General features: G+C 36.5%; 1 protein-coding gene across 4 annotated transcripts in view; it reads left to right on the top strand.

The window, feature by feature from the left end:
* The window catches only part of AGTPBP1 (ATP/GTP binding carboxypeptidase 1), a 165,936-nt gene extending 140,348 nt beyond the window's left edge, over nucleotides 1-25,588 (top strand). For 2 of the 4 annotated variants that reach the window (XM_036097661.2, XM_036097662.2), the window contains exons 21-26: nucleotides 569-749; nucleotides 2,427-2,556; nucleotides 3,595-3,726; nucleotides 5,800-5,976; nucleotides 9,762-9,922; nucleotides 24,873-25,588. In XM_036097661.2, coding sequence (XP_035953554.2) covers nucleotides 569-749; nucleotides 2,427-2,556; nucleotides 3,595-3,726; nucleotides 5,800-5,976; nucleotides 9,762-9,922; nucleotides 24,873-25,050 — 959 coding nt within the window. In that variant the 3' untranslated portion in view covers nucleotides 25,051-25,588. Of the gene's footprint in view, nucleotides 1-568; nucleotides 750-2,426; nucleotides 2,557-3,594; nucleotides 3,727-5,799; nucleotides 5,977-9,761; nucleotides 9,923-18,352; nucleotides 20,861-23,781; nucleotides 23,824-24,872 lie in introns of those variants that run through there. The other 2 variants (XM_036097665.2, XM_036097664.2) reach the window with 2 other exon arrangements.
* Nucleotides 25,589-25,788: the final 200 nt, after the last annotated feature.

Raw genomic sequence — 25,788 nt, 5'->3', positions numbered from 1 at the left:
TTCAGGAAAGAGAAAGCTTGCTATGCATGAAAATAGGAGCAGGTGGGCTGAGTGGTTATATTGTAGACCTATGTATCTAAATGTATAGTGAAAAATTTTTCTTTGTAAATCTCTGAACAGATATACCTTATTTTATCTCTGCTTATCATAGCAACTATAAAACAGGGGTAAAATGATATTTTCCCCCATGACTTTATGAAAAACAAATTTATATATAAAGCTTCTCCAACTACTTGTTCTTTATAAAAAGCACTATTATATAAAAGACCTAGTTTTATATGTCAGATTAATTATTGAGAAATAAATAAGTGACTCAAATACTGTTTATTGTCTTATGTGTTATGTTCATACTATGAACTTCTTTAGGACATGGCCTATATGGGTTTTATCTGTTTTCTCTATAGGGCCTAGTGCCACTTTTGTATATAGTAGGTACACAGGGAGTATTGCTATGAATTTATATCAGAATTCACAATTGAATAGAAATATTTCTAAATCCCCAAAGTCAGACATCCCACAAACTCTTAGTAGCTGTTCATTTTAATTTGAGATTTTATGTGTACTTTAGGAAACCGCCCTTACGTTTTCTTATCTGCTCGGGTACATCCTGGAGAAACTAATGCAAGTTGGGTAATGAAGGGAACATTGGAGTACCTCATGAGTAATAACCCTACTGCCCAGAGCCTACGAGAATCCTATATTTTTAAAATTGTCCCTATGCTAAATCCAGATGGTGTCATCAATGGAAAGTAAGTGAAGCAAATGTTATAGAAATGCTATAAATGATGTGGCTGTCCTGTATAAACTGGTCGAAATCATAGCATCCAGCCTAGTTTGGAAAACAAATTGAGTGATTTTTCTAGAACAAAGAAATTGTTGGTGGGGAATTCATCTAAGATAAATTTTTAAAGGAAAATACATTTATATATCTGTATGATATTTTGAGAAATTCTGTATTTATTCCATGAGAATATGATTTCATAAAATGTATGTCTTGCTTGAATTGTTTTAGAAAAAATCATTGTCAGGATATGAGAAAGATTTTTAACATATCCTCTTATATTTTTGTTTGTTAGTGGCATGATCTTGGGTTGTTCTAAGATTTAGAAACTTCTGGGATCTCTTTCCACTAATACGGATTGGCTCTACCTGCTGACCTCTTCCTTATAGGAAGAGGTGTAGTTTTGACAGAAAGAATTCTTTAGACTGGAAATACTAGAAGATAACTTCTTTTTAAGTGGAGATGACTTACAGTTAGTGCAGTTTATTTTTTGTGGGAATTAAGAAAGGTCTCTTTCTGAAAGATGGGAATTTGGTCTTGCTGTCATGAGCATCTGCAAAGCTGAGGATACCATATTTTATTTATTCAATAAAGGTAGCATGGATATTTCTCATATTTTAGGAAATTTTTGAATGAAAAAGCTAGAATAATTTCCTTTTAGGTAGTATGTTACAAAATTAAAATGAGATTTTTATGACTGGTTTTAATTTAGAAGCATATTCACCAGTTAAAATTGTGTTTATATTTCTGTTACCACCTTCTGGTAGTTTGCTTAAATTTTTGCTCAATTGCTTTAATACTTAATACTTGCAATTAAATGAAAATATATTTGAATTTTTGCAAGAATGTAAATTTTTCATATACTTCTCTTTTTTAGGAGGGCCCAGCTCAGATAGCACTTTCTCTTTTCTTTTTTTTTTTTAAGTAGGCTCCATGACCAGCCTGGAGCCCAACGCGGGGCCAGAACTCACAGCCCTGAGATCAACACCCAAGCTAAGATCAAGAGTCAGATGCTTAACCAACTGAGCCACCCAGGCGCCTCCCCCAGATAGCACTTTTACATAATAACTAATACAATCGAAGTACAGGATGTTAGTATATAACAAATGATTATTATGTAGTCAGAATGGAAAATATGACCGTTAATAAATTTTATAGAGCCTGAAATAAGACCTCAGAATTGAGAATTAGTTTTTTTTTCTTTTTTTAAGGTTTTATTTATTTGAGAGAGAGAGAGTGAGTGTGTGTGCACACATGAGTGGAGAGAGGGGTAGGGGGAGAGGGAGAGAATCTCAAGTAGACTCCCCGCTGAGCGCAGAGCCCTATGCCAGGCTCGACCTTAGGACCCTGAGGATCATGACCTGAGCCGAAATGAAGAGTCAGAAGCTCAACAGACTGAGCCACCCAGTGCCCCTAAGTTTTTTTTTTTTTTCAATAGCTTGAAAATGTTGGCCTAAATATCTGAAAACTTAACCACAGTTAAATGCATGTAACACAAGATTTTACACAAAGCAAATACTTAATAAGTGTTTATTTAATGACTAGTGTATTTACTGGAAATAGTTACTGGAATAGAATCATAAAATTAAATATATGTAAGAGTTTATCAGTACTAATGTTTGCGGTTGTGTTTACGTGTGTGTAGTCACCGCTGTTCTTTAAGTGGAGAGGATCTGAACAGACAGTGGCAGAGTCCAAATCCAGATTTGCATCCGACCATTTACCATGCTAAGGGACTGCTGCAGTACCTGGCAGCTGTGAAGCATTTACCACTGGTAAGTGTTTGTACTGTCTAGTCAGAGAAATGATTTTGTTAATTAATGACTCAGTATTTTATGGTTATAAAAGTTAAATGTTAATTTAAAAAGTAATTTCTTTAAAATATCTTCTATTATCAATTACTTCTGTTATCAATTACATAATATCAGTGTATTATGATGTCAAATTAATACAGTGTTATCCATATTCTTATTTCATCAGGTTTAACTTTTATAGTTCCCATGCGCTCTTTATTTTTTTGTTTATGAATATTGGTAACTCCGGGTTGTAAATTTTAGGTATTTAACTTCACTGTTCGAACAACACTAAGGTAACAGGATGTATCTTCCAAATTCTCAAACTAGTAGAAGCTTATTTCTGAGTTCTTTAGTCAACGCTGAATCAGGTAAGTCTCCAGTATATATATGAAAGGTGGCATAGGCACGGTGGTCGACTACCAAACTGTGTGTATATGCTGTTTTCTGCAGAATGTTTTTGTGTAGAATGTTCCCATTATATTATGGTTTAAATGAGGTAATCTTCCTTTGGGAAAGATGGGAAAACTTTAGAGAAGGAGCAGCAGCATTGACATGCAAGCCTGTTCTTTATTTTTCATTTTAAAAATGATGCTCTTAAAAATTGAATTGAAACTATACTCTTTTTTAAATAGTGTTTTTCATGAGAGCATTTTCATGTTCTTTCAAATTAGGTAAATGTTTTAACAACCCTTGGATCAGTGATGATTGCTGCTATAGATTTGACCTATAATTGAATTTATTTTTTTTTAAATGATGAATAGTAGATACATAAGAAAGAGTGGAACTCATGGCTTGATGCAAGCCCTGGAAAGGATGTAGCCATTCTGGAATTAATCACAGATCCTTTCCAGAACCAGATCTTACTACTTTTATTACTTCTACTTGTTAAATGGTGGCTCAGTTACAATATAAAGGGCAAAGAAACAGACCTATTTATTGTCTTGGTATTAACTAGCTTTATTTGGCAATATATGAATTTGAAGTTTTTTAATTTTTAAAATATATTGTATTTTCAAGGTTTATTGTGATTATCATGGCCATTCCCGGAAGAAGAATGTATTTATGTATGGATGCAGCATCAAAGAGACCGTATGGCATACCCACGATAATGCAACTTCATGTGATGTTGTGGAAGATGTAGGATACAGGGTAATTATTACAGATAAGTCTGGAGTTTTTGGAGTTCAAACGTGCATAGCACTACAGAGAATAATTTAACATACACGACCTACTCAGATTCAGCAAGTGTTGCCATTTTGCCATTTTTTTCTTGTTTCAGATTTTTTCAAGTTAACCATTCTAAAATTTTTGCTTCTCACATTTAGATTTTTAATCTATTGGGAATGTATTTTTGTATGAGGGTTGGGGATCTAATTTTAGTTTTCCCATATATAGCCAGTTGTCTCAGCACCATTTATTAAACAGTACATCCTTCCTGTGCCAGTTTATAAAGCCATCTGTTACATACCATGTTTCCACATGTCTGGGTGTGTTTTGAGGTATGCCCAGGACTGAAAGATCTTACTGCTTCACGTCCTGGGTGCTCTCCATTCGGGCACAGTGGCTTTCCTACTGTATTTGTGCTCAAACAAAGCACCCCAGGTTATTTTCCCAAAAGAGTTTTAGTAGCGTCCCACTGCTGTGAGCAGAAATTCAAAGGCACATTTTCTTTTTGGTGTCCTCTTTCTTCTTCCCCTTTCCCAAATAAATAAAATGATTAGAGTTAAATTAAAAAAAATGGGAACACTCCAGAAACAAAGAGTAGTAAGTGAAAGTCATCTTCTGTCAGTCACTAATCATTTCTACCAATGTATTGTGAGATTTGCCTCTAAGGACATTCATTCTTAAATGTATATACATGTAGCATATGAAGTTCTGTTTTTATTCTGACACCACAGTCAGTATGTATTGCTGTGCATTTTTATCACTGTACACATGTGCCAAAATTTGTTTAGTAGTCCAACTACTATTAGTGGTGGTTTGATTAGTATTGCCAGATTGTCCTACATGAACATGGTGTAAGTCGATAGTGCCCCGTACAGTGACTGACAGTGCTGTTTCCATACCCTTACTATAGCCTGCTGTCAGCTCTGCCAGGGAAGAACTATCGGATGGTTTTAATATCTGTAATTATAAATGAGGTTGAGTACCTTTTCATATGTTTGGCCAATTATGACCTCTCCCTCTCTTTTAAAAGCCTTTTCTCATATTCTCTGCTTACTCTTATACTGGTCATCTAATTATTATTGTTTTTAAGATAACAACTCTTTATATGTATTACAAATATGGTGAAACATTTGTTTGTGTGTGGTAATTTAAAACTCACATCATATTTGTTGATTTTTTTTTTAATGACTTCTGAGTTTTGAGGCTTAGAAAGACTTCTTATCCCAAGATTTAAAAAATAAAGTTCCATGTTTACTGTTTTTAATTTCATTTTGAAATTTTACTAATCGTAAGTTTAAATTCACAGTGCAGTTAGACTTGAACGTACTGAAGAGTGGCTTCAGCTAGTTTCTCTCAGTGGCTCTCCAGCGGTGCTAGCAGTTAGGGAGTGATCGGCCTTCTCTCCACTAATCATTCTAATTTTGACACCTGCCTTTGGTTCCAGTTCGGAATTCTCTTTCTGGAGAGGTATCTGGTCCAACACAGTATCACGATTTTACTTCCCTTACGTAGATAATCAGGTGAATATCTGTTGGATTATTTCTCTAGTCAGAGCCTCCCTCAGAGTTCCACTGGCTCTGCCCCCATACTTACACACTCCAGGTGAACCTGAGAATAATGTGAAGTCAAAAAAAAATGGGCATTTTGATTGTGATTGCCTTAAGCCTTATTGATTAACTTAGAGGTGATTGACATAATATTAAATCTCTTAATTAATAGGCCATCTTTCATGACTAAAGTTGCTTTGTTTTTTAAACACGGTTTTTTTTTCATATTTTTAAACGTTTTTTAACATGGTTTTCGTTCATTTATTGGTTGCTACTATGAATGTGATCCTTCTATTTTCTAACTGGTTACTGTTCATCTAGGAAAACAGAAAATTCTAAATTAGTAAGGAGTGATTTTGATGCTTGGAATAGCAGGGGATAAAGCAAGAAGATCCACATGGCCCTACTCTGATCACATGCTTTCATGAAAATTTTTAAAAATTACAAAAAAAATTATTATTTAAAAAAAAAACCTTCTTGAAATATTTTATCATTCTTATCTTTGCAGACTTTGCCTAAGATACTGAGCCATATTGCCCCAGCATTTTGCATGAGCAGCTGTAGCTTTGTAGTAGAAAAATCTAAAGAATCCACGGCACGTGTTGTAGTTTGGAGGGAGATAGGAGTACAAAGAAGCTATACCATGGAAAGTACTTTATGTGGCTGTGATCAGGGAAAATATAAGGTAAAACATCTCAGGACTTTGATCAGTAAAAATTATTTTAAGGACTTCCTTTTCACATAGTATGCTGGTGGTTTTCAAGTATATATTAAATGACATGTTTGTTATACTGAGTTATATGTAATTTGCAAGAATAGAATTGAATCATATGCAATTCTTTTTTACTTCTCTGTACTTAAATAGCTTGCTTTTGGTCTTTATGAAATCTTGGTTGAGCCTGTCTACATTCATTATTTTTAAGAAGGCATGTTGTGGTACACATTTAAATATTGATTGGTAATTTATAATGAGCTGCGCAAGTAGTACATTATCAATAAAAATTTTCTATCATTTTAATTTGTTGGATATAAATATATTTTTATGCATTTAGAAATAAACACATTTATTTATAAAGTTTTATAGACTTAGATTTGTGTGTGTGTGTGTGACTTTTAAATGCATATCCCTTCACTAAAATGTTTTCTTTACTAAGACTGCTCTTCTCTAGTGTCATAGACTTTTTTTTTTAAGTTGTATTTATTTATTTTAGAGAGAGAGAGCACAAATGGGAGGGGCAGAGGAAGAGAGAGAATTCTTTTTTTTTAAGATTTTATTTATTTTTTGACAGAGAGAGAGCGCGCACGCACAAGCAGGGGAAGTGGCAGGCAGAGGGAGATGGAGACTCCCCGCAGAGCAGGGGGAGCCCGATGCAGGACTCGATCCCAGGGACCCCAGGATCATGACCTGAGCCGAAGGCAGTCGCTTGACCACCTGAGCCACCCAGGCGCCTGGGGGAGAGAGAATCTTAAGCAGATTCCGCACTGAGCGCAGAGCCCGCCGCTGGGCTCAATCAAGACCTGAGCTGAAACCAGGAGTCAGATGCTTTACTGACTGCACCACCCAGGCGCCCCTGGTGCCATAGACTTTTATTGGAAACAACTGGAGCTTAAAGTTTACTTTTGAAATTAAAGACTAATAAAATATTACGTGACTTTGAATTTTTTAATTTGAAAGATTGAGAACCTAATGAGCAATCAGTCGGAGCTTAGATAAACAACAGCAAACAAATAAATATGACAAGTACTTATTTTTTTTGCTCCAGAAAGATTTTCAGGTGTCATGCTAATTATTCCTCATTCTGTTTGATTTGGTTTTGTATAGGGCAAGAGAAAACAATCTAAGAGTGATTTTCATATACCTCACATAAAAATGGTTGTAACTTTGTTTGGAAAGAGTTAAAAATCTCCCAATTGGTTAGTATTAAAAATGTCAACATTTATAGTTGACTGAAAGCTTAACTGGAGAGCCTAAGTAATGACTTTTTCAGTCTGTACCAAACTGGAGGAAAATTGTATAGATCTTGCAACTGACATTCAAACTTTTGGGGCCTGGTAGAGTAAAACTTAATGAAATTTCAGTACTTTCTGTTGAATGACTCCCCTAAATTTTAGGTTGACCACAGTATATTATTTTTCCAAAATGTAATGTCCTTTGAATTCTCTTCAAATACTGTAAAACAGTGACTTCTCATCTGCTAAGGACATGGTGGTGATAAGAGATAAGATGTCCTAGAGCACTACTCTAGCTCCCAACCCCTGTCTCGTAATCATTGCTGTCGTGGACAACTTTGCCAAGAGTCTCATATTCTTTAAGTGTGTAGGATGGGAACAACGCTTGAGAATCACTTTTGTATAAGACCATAGGTATCTCTGAGGAAAAAACCCTTAAGCTGTATGATTTATGGAAACAGACTGTAAATTATGTCTTAAAGAGATCCTTTATGCAGTCAGACTGGAGAAGGCAATTTAAAGCATCAGTGTCTTTGAAACTAGCCTCTGGGGGCAGGAGGAGAAGTAGAGAAACTGAGGTTTGCATGCCCCTTGAAATCAACTATGGGATATAGCATTAGTGCTTTCTTATTATATTTGGATTCTACTGATAGACTTTCATTAGATTTTTTAAAACATTCTATTTGTATTTTGATAAATTTCTTTGGTCATTTCAAAAACCACGTTTTAAAAATAGCTAAAAAATATATTTTGAAACATAAAATGTTAAACCAGTTTTCCAAACAGTTATTTTTTTTTAAATCTATAGACTTTAAAAAATAAAATGGGTACCTAGTAAATACTCATTTCTTTTTTATATGATTTAGTTAATAGAGTTAATGTTGATTTAAAACTGTTATGCAGAGAAATGTCTTAGCATTAAACCTGAACAGGTTTTTTTTTTAATGCCTAAAATTCAGTCCTGTGATCATAACATTTTCTTTTTACAAGCTTTTTTGTTATTGTTAATAAACTTTTTTTTTAGAGCAGTTTTAGATTCATAGCAGAATTGAGTGGAAAGTACAGAATTCCCATATACTCCCATCTGCCCCTACACACGTAATGTATACTTTTCAGACTTGTTAATGTTAGCTAATAAGTTGTGTGAGTTTAATGATATTTTAAGAAACAGTTCTCTTCACCTCAAGCATGTTCTTATATTACTGAATTTTAGGCTGTAAATGATCTTTATTTTTATTTTCTGTGAACTAATTCAGAAACAGTCATAGCCTTTCTAAAGCTTTTAAATTAAGAAGGCAAATGAATCTTCTAATAAAGTCAGGTTCCATTTCCTAGAATATTTGGAGATGGGTAAAATACTTAAACCGTCAGGCTACCGGGGCGCCTCTGTGGCTCAGTCGGTTGAGTGTCAGGCTCTTGGTTTCAGCTCAGGTCATGATCTCATGGGTCATGGGATCAAGCCCCACATCAGGCTCCCTGCTCAGTGGGGAATCTGCCTGAAGATTCTCTCCCTCTCCTCTCCCTCTCCCTCTCCCTCTCAAATATAAAATAAAAAATAAATCTTTAAAAAAAATAATCATTATTATAAAGGCATGTGCTTTGTGTAGGGTAAGTAACAGTTTTTACAATTTATTTCTTCAGTTACTGTGTGCTTTCAGTCTCGTCATTGGAAAGCTGTTTTAAAGTACCTTTTCTCTAAATGATGTGTGCTCTCATTTTCACCTGCAACTTTTTTTGGTGTAAGGATTTCACTTATTTTAGAGATTCATTTTTATCTGAAAATTAAACAATAAGCAATGTTTTGATTTATAGTCCATTTTTATCATTTTATGTGGTAACATTTAACTTTTGATAAGCCTTATATTGTTTATTGGGAAACTGTCAGAAAAGGGTAATAAGTTGCAGTAAAATTTTCTTTTTGCTGCAGTAGACCAGATTTGAAATGGGCATTCCTAATTGACATGGAACATAGGAACTTATTTTACTGCTACCTCATTGGCCTAGATCTGTTTCTTTTTTTTTTTTTTTTTTGACATAGTTACCTTTCTTTTATTTGTTTTTTTATTTACCAGTTTCTTTTATCATATGGTAAAGAGTGTCTATATATGGTAATGTTCAGTTATTACAAATTCGGGCTTTGATTTTGACAGTACAGTATTTCAACATTGGCATCCAAAGTAGTAGATTACAAGAAATACTAGCAAAAATATAATTTCACACATGAACTCCAAGAGTAATATAACCACAGAATGTTTATTTTTTTCCCAGTGTGTTAGTGAAAATAGTTTGCATGTAATGAATGCGAATAGACATTTAGAATGGTTTTTTGAGACAGTTTCCTTTGTGACCTAAAATGATCTTATATTGTTAAGACATTGTGCTTATTGAGTTGTAGGCCCGTACAAAGTACCTTTTAATTTTATTAATATAATTATAAATTTCTTTTATGTAATTATAATAAGAAACAGCCAGAGGACAGCAAATGTCCTAATTACATATATGAAATTGCTTTATTTCTAGGGTTTACAGATTGGTACTCGAGAATTAGAAGAGATGGGAGCAAAATTTTGTGTTGGTCTGTTGCGTTTGAAAAGACTGACATCCCCATTGGAATATAATCTGCCTTCCAGCCTGCTTGACTTTGAAAATGACTTGATTGAATCCAACTGCAAAGTAACTAGGTAAGACACACTTGTTTCCTTCTGTTATTATGTTGTAGTATACTGTTAGACTTCATTAAATTAATTAAGGAGGAAAGGCACAGAGATTTTGATAGCCAAGAGCATTTTTAGAATTAAATAAAGTTTAAACATCTAGGTTATGTATTTATTTGTTCCAAATTGTGATAATATTCTTCATTCTTTCAACATTGATATTTGGATGAGATTGTAACGAAATATCCTTATATTTTGAATGCTATTTTTAGTAATCTTAATGGTTTACCTTTAACCCAAAAATAAGCAATATGGAAAACAGTACTTAGATAATATCTAAATAAGAGGACTTGGAATCAGGATTCATACTTGAAATTTTATTTTGTTGATATCTACACACATCAAATGGCTTTCCAGTAACATTCTGGTTACATATACTAAAAACAGCTAATTACTTTAGTATCCCTTTGAAAATTTAATTATATCTGCCAAATAATATTCTCAATAGATAAACCTTTGCCCTTAAATATATATAAAATTTGATCAGTTACAGGCTCAGATATAATTCAGTATTATAATTCTTAATCATAACACCAGACCTTAGCATTTTATAGTTTGATGGATATGGGTAAGAATATGCTCATTTTGTAGAATCTTCATGATTTTTCTTGTTAGATATTGACTTGTCATTTGTCAGTTTATTGCTCTGCTCTGTTACATATATTAGTTTAGGAGTTTTAAGTGTAGTAAAACATTAATTAGAACTCTGTTCTTTTTAATATGATAATTGAGACAGTAATCACCTGAGTTCTCTACTGGAAGTAAATATATAAAGATTGTCAGTTGTTCTGACTGATATTTAGAAGCCTTCCTTCAAGTTATTTCATGTATTCTTTTTTCTCCCAGCTTTATTGAAGTATAATTCACAAATAAAATTTTAAGATTTTATGATGCTTTGATATATGTATACCTTGTAAAAGGATTGCCCCATTGAGTTAATAACATATCCATCCATCAGCGCACACGTTTACTGTTGGGTGTGTGTGCGTGTGTGTGAACGAATATGATCATTTCAGTTCTGCTCTTCAAATTTCAGTCATACAGTCTAGGATTATCAGATGTAATCACTATGTTACACATTACTTCCTCAGGTCTTATGCATCTCAAGGCTGAAAATTTGTACCCTTTTACCAATCTCTCCTTTTTTCCCTACACCCTATACCCCTGGCAACCGCTTTCCTACTCTGTTTCTCTGAGTTCCAATTGTTTTTTTGTTTTTGTTTTTGTTTTGATTCTACATGTAAGTGACACCATGTAGTAGCTATCTGTCTTTGTCTGGCTTATTTCACTTAGCATAATGCCCTACAAGTTCATCCATGTAGCAAATGAAAGGATTTCCTTCTTTTTAAAGGCTGAATGATATTTCATTGTATATGTGTATGTTACATTTTCTTTATTCATTCATCCATCGATGGACACTTAGGTTGTTTTGATACTTTGACTATTATGAATAATACTGCTTTGAACATGGGAGTGCAGATATTTCTTTAACAGCTAATGATTTTATTTCCTTTGGATATATACCCAGAAGTGGCATTGCTGGATCATACGGCAGTTCTATTTTTAATTTGTTGAGGAACCTCCATACTGTTTTCCATAGTGGGTGTACCAGTCAACATGGTGACCAACAGTGTACAATTGAGCACCTTTTCATATATCTTTGGCCATTTGTATGTCTTCTTTGGAAAAATGTGTATTTAGGTCCTTTTCCCCATTTTTAAAAATTGAGGAAATTCCCCATTTAAAAAAAATTTTTTTTTTGCTTTTGAGTTGTGAGTTCTGTGTATGTCTGGTATTAACCCTTTATTGAATGTGTGGTTTGCAAATATTTTCTCCCATTCCATAGGTTGTCTTTTTATTTTGTTGATGGTTTTCTTTGCTGTACAAAAGCTTTTTAGTTTGATGTGGACCTACTTGTTTATTTTTGCTTTTATTGCCTTTGCTTTTGGTGTCAAAAAAGAAATTATTGCTAAGCCCAGTGTCAAAAGAGTTTACCCTCTGTGTTTTCTTCTAGGAAACAACATATCATACTTTCATATCGTACTTTCTAGTCATTAATCTGTTTTGACTTGATATTTGTATATGGAGTAAGGTAGGAGTCTAGTTTTATTCTTTTGCATTTGTCTATCCAGTTTTCCCAGCGCCATTTAATGAAGAGGCTGTCTTTTCCCAATACATATTCTTGGTTCCTTTGTCAAAAATTAATTGGCCATATATGCAGGGGTTTACTTCTGGGCTCTCTATTCTCTTCATTGATCTATGTGTCTGTTTTGATCACTATAGCATGATTGTTTGAAATCAGGAAGTGTGATGCCTCCACCTTTGTTCTTTTTCAAAATTGCTTTGTCTATTCAGGGTCTTTTGTAGTTCAATTGTTTCTTTGAAAAATGCCATTGACATTTTGATAGGGATTGTATTGAATCTGTAGATTGCTTTTGGTAGTGTGGGCATTTTAACAACATTAGTTCTTCTAATCCATGAGCACAAAATACCTTTCTATTTATTTGTATCTTTTTCAGTTTCTTTTATCGCTCTCTTACAGTTTTTATCTTCTATCTCCTTGCGTAACTTATTCCTGTTTTATTCTTTTTGCTGCTATAGTAAGTAGGATTGTTTTCTTCTCTTTTCATAGTTCATTGTTGGTATATAGAAATGCAGCTGTTTTTTGTGTATTTTGTTTCCTTGGCATCACTACTGAAATTGTTCATTATATCTAACATTTTTTATGAAGTTTTTAGGGTATCTATATATAATCTGTTGTCTGCACCGAGAGAAAATTGTACTTCTTCCTTTCTGATTTCCATGTCCTTTGTTTCTTTTTCTTTCCTAATTGCTCTGGCTAGGATTACCAGTACTAGGCTAAATAAAAGTGGTGAGAATGGGCATTCTTTTGTTGTTTCTGATCTTAGAGGAAAAGCTTTAGCATTTTATCACTGGATATGATGTTAACTGTGGGCTTATATCAACTTATTATGTAGAGGTGTGTGTCATCCTCTTCCAGTTTTTATAATGAATGGATATTGAATTTTGTCAAATATTTTTCCTGCATCTATTAAGATGATCGCATGATTTAGATTCTTCATTTTGTTAATGTGGTGTATCACACTGATTGGTTTGCAAATGTTGAACCATCCTTGCATCCCAGAGATGAATCCCACTTGATTATGGTATATGTTTGATCCTTTTAATGTATTGTTGAATTGAATTTCCTAATACTTTATTGAGGATTTTTGCATCTAAGTTCATCAGGGATATTGGCCTGTAATTTGTTTGTTTTTTTGAGTGAGCACTTTGAAGGTATCCTTTCATTCCCTTCTAGCCTGCAGGATTTCTGCTGAAAAAAATCTGCTAATAGTCTTACATGTGTTCTCATGTATGTAACAGGTTGCTTTTCTCTTGTTGCTTTAAAGATTTTCCTTGTCTTTAACTTTGACACTTTAATTATAATGTGTCTTGGTATGGGTCTTTTTGGATTCATCTTTTTGGGTCTTTGTAAATCTGGATTTCTGATGTCTTTTTCTTTCCCCAGGGTAGGGAAATTTTCAGCCATTATTTCTTTGAATAAGCTTTCTGTCCTTTTATCTCTCCTTCTGGGAACTCTATAATGAATATATTGGTTTGTTTATTCATGTCCCATAAGTCCCTTAAGTAATTTTCACTCTTCATTCTTTCTTCTTTTTGTTCCTCTGTTTGGATGAATTCTACTGCCCTTTCAGAGTTCACTGATTCTTTCTTTTGTTTGATGTAGTCTGCTGTTGAACCCTCTATTGAATTTTTCAGTTCAATTATTGTATTCTTCAGTTCTCTGATTTCTATTCAGTATTTTTTCATATTTTCTGACTCTCTTTTGAAATTCTCACTTTGTTCATGCTTTGCTCCTGAATTTGTTGAAAATCTTTATTACCATTATTTTGAACTCTGTATCAGGTATATCACTTATCTGCATTCTTTGAGATCTGTTTCTAGATATTTATCTTGTTCTTTTGTTTGGGATATATTCCTCTGTTTCTTCATTTTCCATGACTCTCTGTTTTGGTTTCGGCACATTAGATAAACTAGCCATCTCCCAGTCTTAGCAGAATGCTCTCGTGTAGGAGATGAACTTCATTGATTATTCTGGCTTGAGCTCCTAGTTGTGTCTCAGACTTTTGTGATAGCCCAAGCCTCTTTCTTTGTTTTTAGTGTCTCCCAGTAGTTGGGGGTGCCAGGTCATAGTAGTATCTCAAAAAGGAGGATCATAGTCAGCACTTAGATGCAGAATGATTAGAAGCTGGACCTTCTGACAGCAGCTAGAAAAGCATGTAGTTTAAGCCCCTTCCAGGGAAAAACTGGGAGATGGGTATTTTTGCCTATTCCCTTTGTGCTAGTCTGAGTATATAGCTGTAGGAGGCGCCTCTGTGCCTAAGAACTGTTTCTTTGTTACAGTACATGGGACTCATGAATGTGAGCCCTGTTGGCTGCTAGAGCCAGGCTGTCCATAGGTCTGTGTCTTCAGTGACAGCCACAAAAGCTGAGGTGTCAGATGTATGTACAAGCTCCTTTCAGGGTGATACGGGTAACGTGCTTTGGTTATTGGAGCACCCTGTGGGGAGAAGGCAGGATATGTATCTGCTGGCTTCCCCAGTCTCTGAAGAGGATGGCAGCGCACAGTTCCTGCTAAATTAGAAGTCTGGCCCTCAGGCTGCAGCTTTTAAAATATGCAGATGAAACTTTTTCAGTGAAAGACTGGGAGATGGGCAGTTTTGCCTATTGCCTCTGTGCAGAACGCACACACACACTATATATATACATATGTGTATATGCTTGTGCATGCCAGTTAAGACTTGCTTCTTTGTTTATTGTAGCCTTGTGGTCCATTTGACCGTCAGAGCTAGGTGTTTTTTCTAACCAACCTTTAATTCACCCATGCTTTCTTTAGCTGGGTCTAATCTGATACGAAATTTATCTTTCTAATTCTTAATTGTATTTAATTAGGGGGATCAGGGGGAGAAAACTCCTTTGGAGCACTGGGCGGTGATTTAAAAAATTTTTGAGAAATGTTGCCCCTGGGGCATAAGGTCCAGTAGCTGGCATTCTGGGGGCCAGTTGGACTTACTTTTGAGCAGACTTTCTTCACTTACTCTCCTGACCCCCATTTCTGTCTTTTGGCCCCAACTGGATAGCCTCTCTGATAAAACTCTTTAGAAAGTCATTTTTCTATCTCTCTAAACTAGGGAATAACCTGAGGAGGGTGATCTGAAGGTCTAACTGCTCTTTATAAAATCTTTAGTCCATTCTCTTTTCAATTGCGCCCTGATAATCAGGTTTATCACCCAGATTATTTTAGCTTTCCTCTGACTGTGTAATGCAAATTAGCATTTTCCCCATGGCTTCCCCTGTTGTAAGTACTTGAGCAAAGTAGAGGTTGGCACTCAGGCCCCGTTCATTTTTCATCCATCTGCCTTCATCTTCTAACATTTTGTTAATATATCTTCTTTGCTCTTATTTCCTCTTCAGTGTTCTTTTTCCTGTGGATTATCCTTTAAAAGAAAAGTTATTCTTTTACAGTCATCTTCGTTGCTCTTGAGATTCACTGTACTTACCAGAAGTTATAGAACTTCGTTTTCAGTGAAGCCTGTGGTTGAAAATTAATCATGTTTTATATTCCCAGAGCATTCATTGGAAATTACCATACATAAATCATTCTAACTTTACTTAATTGTATTTGTTGTATAATAAAAATTTCATCTGATGGAACACTAAGTCTGCATTATATCTTTCCTGGGGGGGGGGTGTGTTTCTTTTAGGTCAAAGCTGGGAATATCAGTAGCGCTCCTTTAAAAGCTTATAGCTATGTAGTATTTTTGTACTTAGCGAAAGTGTTTTTATTTCACCTGTCACCTGAACTATTAAAGAGTCCTCTCAGTCTCATTTAAAGGATTTGAGAACTGATAAAACATTTAACAGTGCTGCTCGTCAGGATATGGTTGGTGGTCACTACTTTCAGGATATTAGATATACAGAAGAAGTATTTGAAGTTTGAATAGGAAAGTGAAGTTGAAAAACGCCAAACGCTATGCAATGTTTTATCATAATAAAAACATATGCCCATGTTTAAATGAAGCCTAATGACTGTCTTATAATCAGTGTTTCGACCTGTTTTCTTTTTCTTTTTTTTTTATTGAGATGAGGTTCATACAGCATAAAATCAGTCATTTTAAAGTGAATAATTTAATGGTGTTTAATATGTTCACAATATTGTACAACTATCAGTCACCTCTGTCTAGTTCCAAAACTTTTTATAGCACCCCCAAAGAAGACCCTCATACCCATTAAACAGTCATTTCAAGCCCCTGACAACCACTCATCTCCTTTTTGTCTCTGTGGATTTACCTGTTCTGGATATTTCATATAAATGGAATCATATGGTGTATGACCTTTTTCGTCTGGCTTCACTCATTTAGCTTGTTTCCAGGGTTCATCTGTGGTGTAGCAGGTATCAGTACTTAATTTGTATTTGTGCATACAGCATGGACATTAGAAAATTTGTTGAATTTGTACTTAATGCAACTAATAAAATAAATAGGACTTAAGCTGGAGAAAACCTTTAAAATATGTTTAGCATTTGTTCTTTTTTTGTTAATACTTTTTAAAAAATCTAATTTGATGTGTTTTGATAAAGATAGAGTACATTTCTCATAAGGTATAGAGAATGAGTACAGGTCTGTGAATGCATTGACGTCATAATGCTTCTTGGTTAAAGGCCCTGCCTCTGTCGCTAGCAGTATCAGAGCGACTGGCTGGAGGTTATTGGTAAGGTCGTACAAAGCTACTCATTGCTACAGACTGTTAACACTAGGATGAAATATTAGCCTCTGTATTTTCTGTACTTTCTTCATGTGAAGCTTGTGTTTATTTGTAAATATGTAGGAACTTTGTCTTCTGAGAAAATTAAATTAATATTGTTAAAGAGAAAATTATTTGTGACACTGTTACAGATTAGGAAGGCAGACTGTTCAGGAAGACTGCTACAAGGGGTGAATACGGTGAGGCAAGGTGGGGATTTATAGCCAGGGAGTAGAGTGGGGGATTGGTGGGTGGAAAATTACTAAGAGGAACCATCACATGTAAGGTAGATTCTAGCTAAACCTACTTGATGGAGTTTTTGCTGAAAGCAGGCCAGACTGATGAGATACAGAGAGTGGGGGATTTTGATAAACTGACTCAGCAAAATTCTTACTACAGCTAGACTAAGCAGGCAGAGCCCCTGACTGAGGACAGAGCCCAAGGTCAGGTCCTAGTTTGAAAGGAGGACTCAGAAGAGCCTGACTCAAGTTTGGTCAAGGACAGAAGGACAGAGTCTGTCAGTATAGATCATTTGTGGCCACATGTTAATGGCAGTATTTACAGGAATGCAGTCAAGCTTACTGTATTAATGTGCTTTATTTTAAATGTACAGTTTACCATTTAATCAAGCTACTTAAAAAATCCTTTGTAATGGCTGTGATGCACATGCTTGAGTCTGGTGTGCATTTGTGAGTGTCATTTATTGCAACCATGTAGAAAATTCTTACAGCTATAATTAGATTAGAATATTTTCTAGGCAGATAAATCATGCCATGTAATTGAAGATCATATTACCACTTCTAGTCCACTGGAAATCATAGTTGAAGTGAACCATTTGTGTTTTTGTGCTAAGTCAGTGAAATGCTGTTGTACCTACAAATATAGAGGAGATTAAAATCATCCAGAAAAATAAGTTGGGGACTTAATGTGAACACTTCAGGACCCCAGGCCAGATTTGATTATAATGAAAGCTTTGAGGCTTATCATAAGAGAGAGAAATGATCCTTATTGAGATCCAGATAAGTATGGAGTTAGTAATTGTTAGTCTCTAAGACAGCTGTATAAGGAATTTGATGATTGTAGATATTTGTTAATATTTATAAGCTATATTCTTTGTAGCCTCTTGGAAGAATTAAGTTATTCCTCTCAGTAAGTGCCTATTTGAGACTTCAAAGTAAGAATATGGTATATCAGAATAAGGAGGAATTGTTCCTTCAAAGAGGATTCATTCTATCCTCTGGCAGGCTGTGGAGTAGGCAGGTGGTCCCAGTCTGGCAAGAGACTGAGCTAGCTGGAGGTGGGTTTTCAAAACTTGTAAAACTTGTTTAGCCTTGGTTCACGCCTCTCCTCTCTAAGTGGTAGCCCTCCAGAGGTCACTGTGGAAGGCCTAGGGCTTCTCCTTTCCTCAGCACCACAAGACTGCCCCAAATTCTGTTGTTTATTTTCTGGTTGGTTTGTTTTGCTGCTTTCTGCTTTGCTGTTCAGCCTCTTGCACTGTGTATTTTAAGAATTTGTCACATGCCTCCGGGAGAGAACTGTTGGGGTCATATCTCTGCAACTCCCTTCTTTCAGGAAACTTGGCAGCTCTGAACTCCAATTTTTGCCTCCAGTCCTTTGAAATTGCTGAAAGTTCTGATGACTTCTCTGCCTCTTAGCAGCTGCCCTTGCCTGGCCTTGAGTTCCTCTGGACTTTGCCCCATGCACCTTTGCTCTTGATTTTGCTTTGTATCCTTTCACTGTAATATACATCATAGCTGTTAATACAACTGTCTGCTGAATCCTGTACATCTTGCTAGCGCATCACTAAACCAGGGGTGGCCCTGGGACCACAAACACGCATGCCCATTTTGAGTTTCTGTTAAGTTCGATTATTATCTCCGAGATTTTTGTGCTCTATTGAGAATGATCAGAGACAGATGGTATTGTAACCCCTTTTCATATTGTGTAAACTGAGGCTCAGAGATGAATTGACCCAAGGTCATCTTTCTGGTAATTCCCAACAAAACCAGGAATTGTGCCCAGATCTGACTCCAGAATTCCCCTGTGCTTTCATTGTATCTTGCATCTTCCAAGTGACTAAGTAAAATTACTAAAAAGGAATGGTTTCAGCTTTTGAGGCTGTCCTGCATTGTTGGGAAACTTAACTATTTAACCTTTTTATTTTGTATAAGGAATGTTTTTAGATCAATAGTAAAATAAAGTCAGTTGGAGTTTAGTGACTGTTTTTTGAAGGCAGCTTAGTTATATTTGTGGTCCAAAAAGTATCCGTAAATTAACGACTTTCTCCCCCCCACCCCCACCGCCGAAATATCCTCTTAGAAATTCTGTACTCTGTGTGTTGGGTATGTACATGTGTAGGAATATGCAAATACTTATGTATACACTGTGGACAATTAAGACTGACAAAAATTGTTACTTGTATTTTCTGTGGATAATTTTGTTTGCTTTGATATTTAGTAGATACAACGTCTCTTATGAGCTGGGAATCAAATTATATAAATAAAACATTCTGTGATATTTAGGCAGATAGAGATTTTTCTTTCACATGAGACCTGATATTTCAATACAAGAAAGACATAATCAGCAAGTCACAAATTGCTGGTAATTTGGGCAATGGAATATTTTTCTGTTTGTGTATCAATTTCAGAATTTCTCCCCCAGGATATCTTTATTGTGCTGTCTGAAAACAGGTAGGTTAGTTTCAAAATTGTAGAAGAGTATGAGGTTAAGGGAGGATTCTGAGTTACAAGAGGAAGGCGGTATTTTTAGTCGTGTTGGTGTGGGGCAGCCCATTACCTGGGCTCTTTAGGAAATGATTAACTTTTTTCTTTTTTTTAAAAGATTTTTATTTATTTATTTGACAAAGAGAGACACAGTGAGAGAGGGAACACAAGCAGGGGGAGTGGGAGAGAGAGAAGCAGGCTCCCCGCGGAGCAGGGAGCCCGATGCGGGGCTCGATCCCAGGACCCTGAGATCATGACCTGAGCCGAAGGCAGACGCTTAACGACTGAGCCACCCAGGCGCCCCTTGATTAACTTTTTTCTTTAACAAGGTAGCTTTATTAATTTCATAATAGCATTTTATATCTGTACAGCTTAAGAATTTACAAATGCTTTCACACTTACTACCTAATTGGAGCCAAACAACTTGTGAGGTAGTGGCTCTGACACTGTTCTCTTGGCTTTTATTCTTGAGAAAAACGAGTGCTTGAAGAAAGTGTGTGAGTTGCTCAAGGTCGTGCAGCTGGCTAGTGGAAGAAGAGAGGCACAGACCCAGAATTTCTGACTCCATGTCCAGGGTTTGGCTTCTTTCATGCTGATGTGGGTAACAGAGCTGAAGATCTGCATCCTGGTGTCTCAGATGTCCAGTCAGCGCTCCTGCAAGTGGCTGGGCGTGCCTCGAGGGAGACGGCGACTTTCTTAGGTTTAATTTTGCCTATGCTTACTAGTTTAACATAGTGATAGCCAGAACACTTTCGGAATCTGAATGAAGCAGGATTTTTTGTTATCTTCAGAAATCAGTGGGAATTTTGAACCTCTTCTGCATCATAATGACACCATACAGCAGAGAATTTCAACAAATTCATCCTGTGAGAAAGCCATTTGGGTGAAGGTTTTGATATTTTTCCTGAAGCAGCATGAGGAAGATTTGGTTTTGGACTAAAATGCTCTTCTCTTTTAGGATGAAATGTTTCTCGTTGATTAAAATCCAGAAGAGAAGGATGTTAGGGCAGGTCTACATAGGCCAGCCGTTGGAGAACGAAGCAGAACAGGGCAGCGGGAGTAAACTAACAGGAAGAGAATTAGGGGGACAAGGAAGTTGTGGTGGGAAAAAAGTAATAGTGATAGGAAATAACTAAGTGCTGATTAGAGTTTCTCTTTGTGATCGAATTATTACTTGAATTCCTTTCTGCCGATGTCAAGGGATTAATTATTTTATAACTCTAGAGCAAATTACCTTAAAGTCTTTCTCAATAACCTGGAGGTTATTGTGAGATATAATGTATATGAAGGCCCTTCCTAAGTTGTACATTGTTCAAAACATGTTGGAATTATTAATAAAAGTGAAGCTGAATTGCTATGATTGGTCTTGTGCCTTAAGTTTTTTTACATAAAGTATAATCAGTGGGATGGGGTAACATAAAAATTGATGGTCTCGTGGGCCCTGTGGCTTCTCGTGGAGTTCAGCAAATATTTGTTTAGGGCCTACAATGTGTGTCGAGTATTCTTGGGAGCTGATAAGAGGGATTAATATGCGTAAGTCACAGCTCCCGACCTTGACATGCTGCTGAGAAGACAGGCCCACAAATAGAAGGTTTCACCTGCCTGGGAGCAGTGATGGGACAGAACACGCAGGGTACAGAGGGGATACAGAGAAAGGGCGCTTAGCCCAAAATGGGCTTCCAGAAAGGAAGAACATCTAAAGATGAGCCTGAGCTGCAGTTTGAAGGAAATACGAGTCGCTGGGAGAAAAAAGGTGGGAAGTATGTCCTAAGCAGACGAAGCAATGTCAGTGAAAGTTTGTGATGTAAAATGTGAAGCAAGAGGTAGTTCAGAGATTGATTGGCAGGACTTGCTGAGAATTAGGTTTTATGACGCACTGAGTGGATGATGTTGGGACGAGGACAAGCAGAGCAGGCTTGCTAGGGAGTCTGGTGAGTTCTATTCCGAACATACATTTGGGGTGTATGTGAGATAGCCATGTGAATCTGCTAGCAAGTGCTTGTGTGCACAGTGGAAGTTCAAGGGTGAAGTCAGGGCTTGAAATTTGGATTTGGAAATGATCAGAATGCAAATTAAAATATGCGAGCTTGCTCAAAGAGGGCTTGCATATAAGAGCGTGCCAGGAGAGCATTTTTATAAGCACCTATTTTTGAGGCATACTACGGAGGATGAAGAGCACTTGATCAGCAGTGAGGAGGGACAGAGGGGAATGAGGCACAGCAGAAGAGAGGAGTATTGGAATTGCTACCAGTTAAGTGCAACAGAGAGATCTAGAAACAATGGACTGGACAGTGGCAACTGGAATACCAGTCAGAAGGCTGCTTTCAGTGGAGTTACGGGGATTGTAATCTTCTGTTCCCGCTGTCTCAGGATTCCTGCAGCTCTTTGACCCTAGATCTACCCACCGCTCTCCCCTGCCCCCATACGCGCACAGCTTAGCACTGAGGGCCCCTTTGCCATTGCTGGATGGACTCGCTGCATTTCAGCCGGACGGTACACCTTCACGAAGCTGAGGATAGGAATGTGACTTTGATAGGACCTGCAGAAACAGGCATCAAATATCAGGGTCAGTGAGGGTTCTGAGAATGGAATTAAGAGTGTGAAATCCATCCGTTCCTAGGTATCACGATGGATGATGCCGGAACATGGAGGGGGGTTTATGTCACAGTCAGCATATGAGGAAGCCAAGGTCAGGAATTGACAGGCTCAAATTATTTTCTGAACATTCCTTATTATGGGATTTCTTTTAAATTTCCAGGGGCTTTGCCTTCCAGGTTGTGCTTCTTAGACTTAAAAGAAGTGTTTATCAGTATCTGACCCCAGCATTGTTCCAAGTCTCCTTGATGTCCAGCAGCTTTTTTTGCTTGATCCTGGGCATTTTTGTTGCTTCGAAATCATTCTTCTTCTGTTTCTTCAACTTACAAGACTGTTTTCTAGCCTATAAGTCTAGGCTTTTTCTTTAAACCCTTTCTCTTAGTTCATGTTGATTAATGTTCTAGTATTCAGCTGCCCATGTAGAACTAGGTCCTTGCTCTGACCTCCGTGTAGTGGCTGGGCTTCCTGCAACTAGTTTACTTTATGCCAGTCTGTTTTCTTTGGTGGTGGTATGGGGTGGGGGGTGGAATGCAGGGGTGGGTTGGAATTCTGTTGTCCGTAGATCTCCTGAATGATGCTTGCCCACCCACCCACCACATGGATTTTGTGCTCTTCCTACTTGTCGGGAGATCCCACGATGCTGCGGGTAACTGCACTGCTTTGGGCATGGTGCCTCCTCACTGTGGAGTGAGCCTTTACAGTTATGGTTGGTTTCCCCAGCCCCTGTACCAGTGGAGTGCATGGCTTTTGAGCAAATCTGCCTCCTCCCTTGCATTTCCATGATCATTTCTTCTTGTTAGGACAGTCTCCAGGAAGAAAGTAAACAAGTTTCTCCCCTCACTTCTGTCCTTCCCCCTCCTTTGCTTTAGCTGAAGCCTCCGTCTATTCTAAGAGTCTGTTCTAGTAGTCTTCATTTATGCTGTGATTCACCGGGGACACCCTGAGAATTTGAAACACCAAACTCATGAAGGAGGAATGAATTACTGTTTTTTAAAAGAAAAAAAGGAAAATGATCATTTTAAAAGGCAAATAATTTTTTCCTTTTAATCTCATTTTTTTCCTAAAGACCTGATAGATTCATGATAAATATTTTAGTTGCATAATTGAAAGCTGTGAAATCATTCTTGTGAGTGTTAGGTAAGTAATAAAGTCTCACATAGTCCTTCAAGCCACTCAGCAGGTTTATCGGGACTACTCCATCACAGGGCAAGCTCTGAACTTTTTTTTTTTCATGTTTTATTAGTCACCATACAATACATCATTAGTTTTTGATGTAGTGATCCACGATTCATTGTTTTCGTATAACACCCAGTGCTCCATGCAGTACGTGCCCTCCTTAATACCCATTACCAGGCTAACCCATCCCCCCACCCAAGCTCTGAACTTTTTAAGAAGTTTGCTATATAAATAGATCAAGGTGGTTTTGCAATATATTTTTAATGAGCAAGATAAAAACAATTCTAGGAAAAAGAGATAATCTTAATGGATGAGTTTTGCTTTCTCTTTTCAGAAAATGAGAACCGTATAATCCATTAACTTGTCTTTCCTGCCTAAACTTGTAGATATCTGAACCGAATTTCATATTCAGTGCAGGACTTCTTTCAGTCTAGATGCCTAATGACATTTGCCTCCCTGCTCATTTTAACAGTTTATTGTTTCCTTTTTTATTTTCTGATTTTATAGCTTTTAATTGCATCCATGATGGGAAATCCTTTTTGGAAGCAGGTGGGATATAAACAGACATGCATCTGTGTGAAATTAAGATAGTTTTGGTCACAACATGGGGACATTGAAATATTTCTGTAGTGTTTCTTTGATAACACTGTGTGTGTGCATGCGCGCACGTGCATGTGTGTAAAATCTCCCAAATGGGGACAAATCAGAATACTGTGATTTTTTTTTTTTTTGAAGAGGAAAGATGGAAAGGTTGTCTTTATCCCAAACAGCCTACCTAATGAAATATTCAGAAGCACTTAGTGCTTTTAAGCAAATATCTTATTCTGTGTCCCAAGGGCAAGTTATTAATCTGGATGTGGAGCGTTCACTTGTTTTTCGTTTTTATTCTTGACCACTGGAAACTGGGAGGAAGAGTGTATGGGCTGTTTTATGGCAAATAATCATTGTATAGACTTAGAATAAGTGGTTTTAGTGTTTAAATACCACAGTTTTTCTTTCTTTTTTTTTTTTTTAAAGATTTTATTTTATTTATTTGACAGAGAGAGACAGCTAGAGAGGGAACACAAGCAGGGGGAGTGGGAGAGGGAGAAGCAGGCTTCCCGTGGAGCAGGGAGCCCGATGCGGGGCTCGATCCCAGGACCCTGGGATCATGACCTGAGCTGAAGGCAGACGCTTAACGACTGAGCCACCCAGGCACCCCTAAATACCGCAGTTTCTTATAATGGATGAATTAATAAGATAAAGCTTATTGAAATGGTCTGTTCCTTTTTAGTGATTAAGACAGAACTTTTAATCCTGCAAATTGTTGAAGTCCTTGAAAAAAGCAACCTAATAGGGGAGTCTCTTGTTTTTTATAGCTCTCTAACTGTAGGGTATATGTTGACAGCCTTGTCATATGATTAATACTTAGCATTTCACACTTTATGGTCTCAACTGTTATAAATCTCTTAACTTTTTCATTTGGATAACATTTTTAAAGCTAATCAAACTACTTACGTTATTTTGAAATCAAAGTTAACCCAATGTGGTCAAATTACCTTATGTTAGAACCTTAGGATCTAATGAAGTCTCGTGTGCTCTCTGTGCTCTGGCCACAGCCCTACCACTTACGTTTTGGATGAAGATGAGCCTCGATTCCTTGAAGAAGTGGATTACAGTGCAGAAAGTAATGACGACTTAGATACTGAATTGGCGGAAAACGTAGGAGATTATGAACCTTCTGCTCAGGAAGAAGTACTTTCTGACTCTGAATTATCAAGAGCATACCTACCTTAAACCTTCTGCCATCTCTTGAAAGTGCAAAAAAGAAAGGAAATATCTTCTTTTTTCTTACACAGGAAGTTTGAGAGAAATGAGTTAATAGCTGACTCAAGAAAGACAAAAAGTAACTTGGGCCTGTTTGGTTTCAAGACAATAAATATGTTATTAATTCATGATAAAATTGGCACTTGTTTTATTTTAGATATTCAGTGCACTTGATATGGCATTGAATGATCAAATATTGGATTTTTTTTTAAACCTGAGTATCATTGCATGAATTTTTATCTTCTTATGGTTATATCCTGCATCAAATGGATACATTTTGAAGTGTGTGAGAATATGAAATCTGAATCCCGAGTTGTTGAAAACAAATACGTATGTACATGGATTTCTCTAGCTGTGACTGTGTAGGGTGGGTAGACATTGAACATAAGACTGCTTCAGAATCATGTTAACTGTGGACTTGTGACTGAAATAACCCAGAGTTTGCCTTGAAAGCGTTATATTCTCCACTTACCAAATTGAACAAATAAAAGCTATATTAAATGTTGAATTCATTTCGTCATCCTTTTTAACCAGCTCAGATTATTTGGTTTATAGAATCTTTGTGAGAATATTATAAAAATCCAACATCCAAACACATTGATAAAAATTTGTAAAACAGAAAAAAAAAGTGCTGAATTTACTGGTTCTAAGTTTTTTATGGTATAGGTATACCTCTACGTGTTGTAAAACATACATTATAACAGCTCT

This window comes from Halichoerus grypus, chromosome 14 (genome assembly GCF_964656455.1).
Source record: "Halichoerus grypus chromosome 14, mHalGry1.hap1.1, whole genome shotgun sequence".
In the NCBI taxonomy this organism is placed as follows: Eukaryota; Metazoa; Chordata; class Mammalia; order Carnivora; family Phocidae; genus Halichoerus; species Halichoerus grypus.
This window is presented reverse-complemented; position numbering and strand designations above follow the sequence as displayed.